Source organism: Phyllobates terribilis, unplaced genomic scaffold, assembly GCF_046119375.1.
Source record: "Phyllobates terribilis strain yellow unplaced genomic scaffold, ASM4611937v1 Scaffold_13__5_contigs__length_258822181, whole genome shotgun sequence".
NCBI classification, from domain to species: Eukaryota; Metazoa; Chordata; class Amphibia; order Anura; family Dendrobatidae; genus Phyllobates; species Phyllobates terribilis.
Window position 1 is genome coordinate 211,082,616 of NW_027362773.1, and position 9,782 is coordinate 211,092,397.

At 43.8% G+C, this 9,782-nt stretch overlaps 1 protein-coding gene across 2 annotated transcripts in view; it reads left to right on the forward strand.

Annotated features, from left to right (window-relative positions):
• Positions 1-991: 991 nt before the first annotated feature.
• Positions 992-9,782, forward strand: part of CDK10 (cyclin dependent kinase 10) — a 42,903-nt gene continuing 34,112 nt past the window's right edge. For both annotated transcript variants that reach the window (XM_073659204.1, XM_073659205.1), the window contains exons 1-12: positions 992-1,210; positions 5,901-5,973; positions 6,061-6,132; positions 6,358-6,460; positions 6,535-6,616; positions 7,145-7,212; positions 7,605-7,657; positions 7,770-7,839; positions 8,879-8,938; positions 9,057-9,180; positions 9,254-9,393; positions 9,480-9,532. In XM_073659204.1, coding sequence (XP_073515305.1) covers positions 1,112-1,210; positions 5,901-5,973; positions 6,061-6,132; positions 6,358-6,460; positions 6,535-6,616; positions 7,145-7,212; positions 7,605-7,657; positions 7,770-7,839; positions 8,879-8,938; positions 9,057-9,180; positions 9,254-9,393; positions 9,480-9,532 — 997 coding nt within the window. In that variant the 5' untranslated portion in view covers positions 992-1,111. The remainder of the gene's footprint in view (positions 1,211-5,900; positions 5,974-6,060; positions 6,133-6,357; positions 6,461-6,534; positions 6,617-7,144; positions 7,213-7,604; positions 7,658-7,769; positions 7,840-8,878; positions 8,939-9,056; positions 9,181-9,253; positions 9,394-9,479; positions 9,533-9,782) is intronic.

Genomic DNA, 9,782 nt, shown 5'->3' on the forward strand with positions numbered 1-9,782 from the left:
TGTTCAGTGGCCCTCACAGCCCCAGGGGCTCCCCAAGGGCCCCTCACAGCGCCATTTCTCCTTCTCACCTATTACTTTTCTGTATTCTCCGGTCTGTGCAGTTGTTTCCGGGGCTTTTTCTCTCCCACACATTTGTTAACATTTTGGGGTCTGCACGACATTCTCTTCTATTAATATTCTATTTTTTTTACCAAAAAAAATAACCGTTTCTGCCATATTTTTTTCCATTTCAATGTTCACGGTAATCTTCCATTATTTCGCATGAGGCGATAACAAATACGGCATTTTTTTTACATTTTATTAATTTTACAGGAAAAAGTAGAGGCGGAGGGGACTTTATATCATTTCTTATTTTTTTTATTTTATTTTGTATTAGGAACGGCACTCGAATATAAAAAAAAAGGAAAAATATTAAAAAAAAGAAAAAATATATATATATTTTTTTATATTTTTCCTTTTTTTATATTCAGGTGCCGACTCTGACTAATAGAAAAAAAAAGGAAAAATACTAAAATAGAAAATAAAAAAATGATATAAATGTCCCGCGCCCTTCTCCTTCATACATTCATGGCTGGAGGGACCCCCGCTACTTGCCCGGGTTTGCCAGATGTTGGCACCGGCACTGGTAAAGCCCCAACTAAAACAAGGGGCCCCCAGCATATAAGACTGATGGCCACTGACAATGACAACAAATAGGCAGAAAAAAGTGACTTGAAAAAAAATAAGTGAAAATTATAAATCAGGGCCATCACTTTTTGAAGATAGATGATAGATACAACAGATAGATAATGGACATAAAATAGATAGATAGTAGATATAAAATAGATAGATGATAGATAGATAATAGATAGATAGATAGAGAGATATGAGGTTGGTGATAGATGATAGATAGATGATAGATATATTAATAGACAGATAATAGATAGATGATAGATACTGTTCCCCAGAGGCTGCACTGGTTACTGCTGCTTTCCCCCAGTGCGCCTGTCATTACTACTTGCAGCCACCAGAGGGCGCCCGCATCCCATCTCTTCCTTACACCCAGAGCGCACAGGCCTCAGAGCCTCGGACTTTCCTGCAGGCCGGACCGTGCAAGCTCCTTCCGTGTACAATGGCCGACACCACAGCGGAGCCTGAGCCAGAACTGGAGCAAATCCGACTAAAAAGCGCCAGAGAGGAGAGATTTCTCCCAGTACCGGAGGGAGACCGGGTGAGAGGGGATGATAGCTCCCTGGTGATGATGTGGGGGGTATATTGCTCAGCTGGGGGGCTGCATACTGTTTACATGGTCACGAGGTATTTTTCTTTTAATTTGGGGTAATTTAGCACACAATGGCCATTATAAGCGCTAAAGTTTTAGTCCGCTGCCTTGTTGGTGCCACCTACTGGCGGGAGCATCAGGAAAAACTCTGAGCGCTGCTGGAGATGCTGCAGTGACGAGGCCTCTGCATTGGCTTCTGATATTGTTCATATGGCACAAAGTAGCGGAATAAATGGCGCAATTATCGGCATCGGCCGTGGACAGTATGACGATTTATCGCGGTTTGCACTGATGGAACCGATTCTTACCAGTCTTTGTCTCCACAGCTATTTTCCTTTTTTTGCGCTTTCGTTTTTTTCCCTCAAATTCTTCCAGGAACCATACGTTTTTTAAAATTTTTGTAGTTAGTTTTATTATTGTATTTTTTTTTCAGGACAAGACTTTATTTTACAATATAATGTACTGGAAATTGGGGGGAAAAATTCCAAATTGAGAGAAAAACTGCAAGTATGTCCTTTTGTTAGGGCAGCTCCAGTGCCTGCAATCGTCAGCAGCAGAAGTACGCAATTGACTGACAAGTGATGGATGAGGCCGCGGCTGCTTCCACTACTAGGTCTGTTATTGGGGAACTTGCAGTGAGCGTATGGTATATACACCCCTAATCCAACACAAGGAATATATATATATATATATATATATATATATATATATATATATATATATATATACACACATTGCTCGAAAAAATAAAGGGAACACTCAAATAACACATCCTAGATCTGAATGAATGAAATATTCTCCTTGAATACTTGTGATGTAATGTCCTTAAATTAGTCAAAATGAGTCTCAGTATTGTGTGTGGCCTCCACGTGCCTGTATGACCTCCCTACAACTCCTGGGCATGCTCCTGATGAGGTTGTGGATGGTCTCCTGTGGGATCTCCTCCCAGACCTGGACTAAAGCATCCGCCAACTCCTGGACAGTCTGTGGAGCAACGTGACGTTGGTGGATGGAGCGAGACATGATGTCCCAGATGTGCTCAATCGGATTCAGGTCTGGGGAACGGGCGGCCCAGTCCATAACTTCAATGCCTTCATCTTGCAGGAACTGCTGACACACTCCAGCCACATGAGGTCTGGCATTGTCCTGCATTAGGAGGAATCCAGGGCCAACTGCACCAGCATATGGTCTCACAAGGCGTCTGAGGATCTCATCTCGGTACCTAATGGCAGTCAGGCTACCTCTTCCGAGCACATGGAGGGCTGTGCTGCTCTCCAAAGAAATGCCACTCCACTCCATTACTGACCCACTGCCAAACCGGTCATGCTGAAGGATGTTGCCGGCAGCAGATCGCTCTCCACGGCGTCTCCAGACTCTGTCACGTCTGTCACATGTGCTCAGTGTGAACCTGCTTTCATCTGTGAAGAGCACAGGGCGCCAGTGGCGACTTTGCCAATCCTGGTGTTCTGTGGCAAATGCCAAGCGTCCTGCACGGTGTTGGGCTGTGAGCACAACCCCCATCTGTGGACGTCGGGCCCTCATACTACGCTCATGGAGTCGGTTTCTAACTGTTTGTGCAGACACATGCACATTTGTGGCCTGCTGGAGGTCATTTTGCAGGACTCTGGCAGTGCTCCTCCTATTCCTCCTTGCACCAAGGCGGAGATAGCGGTCCTGCTGCTGGGTTGTTGCCCTCCTACGGCCCCCTCCACGTCTCCTGGTGTACTGGCCTGTCTCCTGGTAGCGCCTCCAGCCTCTGGACACTACGCTGACAGACACAGCAAACCTTCTTGCCACAGCTCGCATTGATGTGCCATCCTGGATGAGCTGCACTACCTGAGCAACTTCTGTGGGTTGTAAATTCTGTCTTATGCTACCACGAGACAGTTTGATTTCACAGAAGTTTGATTTACTTGGAGTTACATTCTGTTGTTTAAGTGTTCCCTTTATTTTTTTGAGCAGTATATATATATATATATATATATATATATATATATATATATATATATATATATATATATATATACCCCGATATGATCACTGCCAACTCCACAATAACAAAACAAAAGGACAATTTGGCCGTGTCAGTGCTTATTTTTTGCGGAACGAGTTGTACCTTTGAACGACATTACTTGTTTTACCATATCGTGTACGGGAAAATGGGAAAAAAATTCCAAGTGCGGTAAAATTGCAAAAAAAGTGCAATACCACAGATGTTTTTAAAAAATGTTTTACCACGTTCACTGACTGCTAAACCTGACTTGCCATTATTATTTTCCAGGTCATTACGAGTTCGTAGATACCAAACATGTACAGGTTATTTTTTATTTAAGTGGTAAAAAAAAATTCCAAAGTTTGCTTAAAAAAAAAAAAAATTGCGCCATTTTACAAGACCCGTAACGTCTCCATTTTTCGGGATCTGAGGCTGGGTGATGGCTTATTTTTTGTGCGGCGAGCTGAAGTTTTTATTGATTCCATTTTGGGGTAGGTACAATCTTTTGATCACTCGTTATTGCATTTTATTGCAATGTTGCTGCAACCAAAAAAAGGAATTCTGGCTTTTAGAATTTTTTTCTCGTTACGCCGTTTACCGATCGGATTAATTCTTTTTTTATATTGATAGATCGGGTGATTCTGAACGCGGCGGTACCAAATATGTGTATGTGGGGTTTTTTTATTATTATTTTATTTTGAATGGGGCGAAATGGGGGTGATTTAAATTTTTATATTTTTTTAAAAAACATTTTTTTTACACTTTTTGCATGCTTCTATAGTCTCCATAGGAGACTAGAAGCATCACTTGTCTGATCGCCTCTGCTACATAGAGGTGATGAGCAGATCACCTCTATGTAGCAGAACTGCTCCTGTGATATGAGCGCCAACCACTAGGTGGCTCTCATAGCGATCAGCTCATGACAACCACTGGAGTCTGCTGCAGACCCAGGGTTGTCATGCCCACGCATCGCTGACCCGCGATCACGTGACGGGGTCACCGATGAGCGGGGTAAGTGACGCGCTTCCGGCGTGGCGATGTTAAATGCCGCTGTCAGATTGACAGCGGCATTTAACATGTTAACAGCCACGGGTGGATCGCGATTCCACCCGCGGCTGTTGCGAGCACGTCAGCTGTAATAATCAGCTGACGTGCCCGGTTCAGTGGGGGCTCAGCGCCGGAGCCCTCACTGAACCGGGGGTGATAGTCTGGTGCGTACTAATACGCCCCAGGCTGTAAAGGGGTTAATCCAGAAAAGTAGGCAATGTTTATAAAAAAGATACAAAATGGGAACAAAACAATCCGGTACATACAATCATATATAATGAAAGGGATAACAAAAGAAAAAGTACTAAACCTTTGTCATGGAAATGGCTCAGAGCGTAGCGGAGGGAAGTACTTCTTACAGCTACAGACAGAACCACAGAGAACTGTGTTTTCCAAAACTGACAAATGATAGAAACCCAAATTCTGATTTTTATTAGATCAAGGTTACGCCCACATACCTCCCCTTCGTGAGCTCATATGAGGCTCATCATGGAATGTGCTAGGTATTTTAGCAGATTATGATATCCCCAACTTTCAGGATTTCTTAGCCATTGGAGGTCCCAGGTGGTAGATATTGTTGTCTTGTTTCCGATCACAGTTTTACCTTTTCTATAGGGGTTAAACATGGCATGGATAGCATCATCCATCGGACCAATATTAAGGGGTTAGAATGGCCTTACAGTGATGTGAGTGAATACATTATGTTCATCCCTTCGCTATGAAGCAAAAATATCTCTCATAAATATCGGATCGATGCAAACACCAATATTCATCACTGACCAGTGACTCCAGGGGGTCTGAGATAATTCCTTTGAGCAGAGGAAGCCCCTGTACTTCTCCACCTCTGAGTATACCAATCCTAGACTTGGTAGCTGGTTCTCAGCAGATCCCTACCTGTTCAAACAGGAGGTCCCTACTTCAATAGAGGTTGAAGTGCAAGTGCTTTCTCACTTCCCAGTTAATCCCATATGTTCAGCGTGAGGGTGATTTGTTTTTATTAATTTTTCCATTGATGAAGTTGATTTTTTTTGTGTGTCAAGTTGTGGATTTTAATAATATTATATTGGGGTGCATAGGATGTTTTGATTCATTTTTATTATTGCATTTTTTATGGGTGGAGGCGGGGCAGCAAAGAAAAAAATGGCAATTCTGGTGCTTCTGAATTTTTTATTATTTTTTTTACAGCCTTTAACTTACGGATTAAAAAATTTGATGTTGCAAATTCTATATTTTGATCGGAGATTTATGGATGCAGCGATCGATCTCCATGCAGAAGACCCATCGCATCCCCACCCTAGCATCGCAGTGGGGCGCAATGGCCACTGGTGTGAATGGACGTCAGCCCGGGATCACACCTTCCCCAGGATGTAGCGTTACGTCCTGGGATGGGAAGGTGGTATGAGATTTCCACAAATCATAGGGCAGGGGACCTGACTAGTCCAAGGCCGGACCCCAGTGGGGATTCCCTTGACTGACAGGCCTCTCCCTATACACACACATAGGTGCAGCATTAATCTCATGATAGGTTCCTTTAAGTTAGTGCTGGTACACTGTAACGCCCTGCAGCTGTGTAACTAATAGGAATTTTTTTTTTCACAGCTCGGACAATGTCGAAGCGTTAAGGAATTCGAGAAGTTAAATCGTATAGGTGAAGGCACCTACGGCATCGTGTGTAAGTATTCACACCCTCCGGGGACCTGCACTGCTCTATACATGACTCCCATCATTACTTCACCCCGAGCTTCCGTTTTGCTTGCAGATCGCGCCAGGGACACCAGGAACAATGAAATTGTGGCCCTGAAGAAAGTCAGGATGGATAAAGAAAAGGACGGTGAGTGGTTTCCCGTGACGCGAGGACGGACGGGATCCGGGTATAGGATTACATGCGGACATTTATTCTTCTGTCCCGGTGCAAATGATGTAAAACGATATTCATTCAGGGAGTGGATCTCGCTACAAGAAATCTGTAGGATCATGTGGGGGTCTACACCCGGCACTCCCCCACTAAGGGCTGTGAGTCTATAGGTTACATCATTGACGTGTCCTTACGTTGCAGGAATCCCCATTAGCAGCCTCCGAGAGATCACGCTGCTGTTAAGGCTGCGACATCCCAACATAGTGGAGCTGAAGGAAGTGGTTGTCGGGAATCATCTGGAGAGGTGAGGATAACCACCATCATGTGCTGTCCTTTACTGGTCATTATAATGATGCCATTTGTATGTTGTTTTTGCAGCATTTTCCTGGTCATGGGATACTGTGAGCAAGACTTGGCCAGTCTGCTGGAAAACATGCAGACTCCATTCTCCGAAGCTCAGGTACAGATGTAGTGACATATACAGCAGATCATATGGTAGATACGGTCCAATGGGCGCTGTGTAATGCCAGCTTTCCCTACAGGGACAGTGACTTGGAAAATGTATGACCACCCACACTTTACCCTGCAGTTCCAGCTGACAGCCGGGGTTGCAGCAGCCTAAACTCTAGGACTAGAGATGATCCAGGTCCAGTCCTCTGTTACAGTGGGGCTTCACTTCTGCACCCGGCATCCTCGACCCGGAATTTCTGTGGCACCTCGGTTACTTTTAAGACTTTGACGTCATGGAGCAATGCTTGTCAAAACGTCACGTGAGGCTTAGAAAGCAATCAAGGCGCCCATGAGATGCCGGGCTTAGGATGCCGGATCCAGAAGTGATGGAACTGGGAACCGGAAATTGTTTTGATCATCTCAACCCAGGACAATCCGTCATCAGTCTTTAATAGGTTAATCAAAGATGGAGTCTCAAATTCCCATCATTATTCGATTCTACTATTTTTTCGACTTCTTGTTTTTTCTCAATACACAGGTAAAATGCATATGCTTCCAGCTTCTCACCGGCCTCCAGTATCTGCATGAAAACTTCATAGTGCACAGGTAAGGAATTCGTTTTGGAGACCCTTAATGGGTTAATCTCGTCTCAGGATATGCCATAAATGCCTGATAGACGCGGGTCCCATCGATGGACCCCTGTCCTATGTTCAGAATGGGGGGTCTAAGAGTGAATTCCACATCTGTAATAAAACGTCAGCTATGGCGCAGTCTTGTATTATTAGGGTTATCTCCCTTCCATCTTCCATTTTTTGATTTGCATGACCAGTAAAATAAGAAAATCTGACATTCAACACTTTACACCTATCAGGAGGACAGCTGTTTACTGTTCTGAGCTTTGGATGTGAATAGAGACCAAAAATTTGCACCCTTGGTTGATTTGTTAATGTTACTAACGACGTCCTTGTCGTCTTCACTTTTGTATTTTCCTCCGGCAGGGATCTGAAGGTCTCCAACCTGCTGATGACTGATAAAGGCTGTGTGAAGATCGGTAAGACATCACTTTTTTTTTTAATTATTATTATTTATTATTATAAATTTAATGTAAAATAGTCAGTTTTGCATTAACCAATCTGACCGATTGATTATTTTTACTATTGCAGCTGACTTTGGACTTGCCCGGGCTTACAGTGTTCCTGCAAAACAGATGACCCCAAAAGTGGTGACTCTTTGGTGAGTAGCGTCCTGTGATGTCGGACTGTAAATATGATCCAGGGAACATAAGATGTGATAAATAATAATATAAATATATTAATAATATATCAATGATAATAATAATTCTGCACAGCGGCTCCCGGCCGTCCTGGGACCTTTGTGCAAATGAATGGGTCGGCTGCAGTTCCCTGTGCAGCTGGGTGATCCTGAGGGCCGCGGTGCAGGGGTATATTTTTATATATATATTTATTTACACATTCGGGAACAATCTTATTTGTTTTTTAATGCATATAATAATTTCTACAATTGGATTTCATTAAAAAAGTTTGCACCATTTGCCTTCTTTAGCTTCTGTGCTGCTCTGCAACTCAATGATTTAACTGAGAATATGTCAGTGAGCTTGATCCAGCAGAGAATTCGTAACTTTTCTCAGCTGATTTATGACCAGCTTCTCCATGTGATGTGATCTGTGGTCATAAATCAGCTGAGATTAGCTCTGTAAATCATATAATAAAGTTACAAACTCCCATTAGGGCCATGTGCACACTGTGTCTGTAAGACGCCAGCGGAATAGAATACGCCTGTGGTCTTTTTCCTGAAGTGTGATTTCCGCTGTCTTTGCGATATATATTTTTAAGTATATGGAGCAGGCGGATTCGTTTAGAAGAATGAACGAGCTACTTCTGTTCTTGATGATGGTTTCTGACCCCTGAAAAAGCTAAAAAAAAGTGGCAGAATATGTCGTTTTGACATTGCTATGCGTTATGTTTATTTTATGGGGCGCAGAATGCACCCAAAAAAGACATTGTGTGCACATACCCCTAGAACGAGCTCGCTGACAGCTTTTAAGTTTTTCATTCTGCAGCTGGAAAAGAGACTGTAAAAATCCTCTTCTTTTTTTTTTTTTGCAAAAATTATTTCTTAGTCCAAACTAAGTAACTAGAAAAATAATAGTTGTCCCTGAAAGTTTCCATAATCCTTTAAGGGTTGCTTCAGATGCATTTCGCTTTACCGGAGATGAATTTTATACTTTTTTGAGCTTTTTCTGTGATTGCAGGTACCGTGCCCCTGAATTGCTTTTGGGAAGCACAACGCAGACAACAGCCATCGATATGTGGTAGGTGTCACCTTCCGCACCCTGGTGTGGTGCAGGGTCCCCCCCACATGGCGCCTCCATAATGGGGGTCTCCCCAGTTGCTGATGAGGCCGGTCCTAGTAACGTCGTCGCTCTTTAGGGCGGTGGGTTGTATCCTGGCCGAGTTGCTGGCTCACAAGCCGCTATTACCCGGAACCTCAGAAATCCAGCAGATCGATCTGATCATACAACTATTGGGGACACCGAGTGAAGCCATCTGGCCGGTACGTAGGGGGATTTCTCTCTTATCGCTTTTGATATTTTCCTTTTTATTAAGGTGTTTTGTTTTCTCTGTAGGGTTTCTCTAAGTTACCCCTCGTCGGTCAGTACACGGTGCGCAAGCAGCCATACAACAACCTGAAGCATAAATTTCCCTGGCTGTCAGAAGCCGGCCTCCGACTGCTCAATTTCCTATTTATGTACGATCCCAAAAAGAGGTAAGAAGATGAGATAGGGACGGAGCCACTTCTCATAGACAGAACCCTGAACCATCTTTGTCTCTTTCCTCCTTGTCCCCCGTCAGGGCGACCGCAGAAGACAGCCTGGCAAGTTCCTACTTCAAGGAGAAGCCTTTACGTAAGACTTTTATGTCACGCTTTCAATTTTTTAAAGGGTTTTTTTCTCCCCAAAATCACAAGTTATCCCGTGCCATTATCCTGGGATTCGGGTTGTGTGGATCTCCATCTGACAGGGTACACACGCTCGACCTCCGCTCCATGCATCGTCTATGGGAATGCTGGGAGAATCCCGCTATTTCCACCAGTCCCATTACACAATGGGAGCGGAGGTCCAGCATCTACAGCCCGGGTCACCTATAGATAGGGGG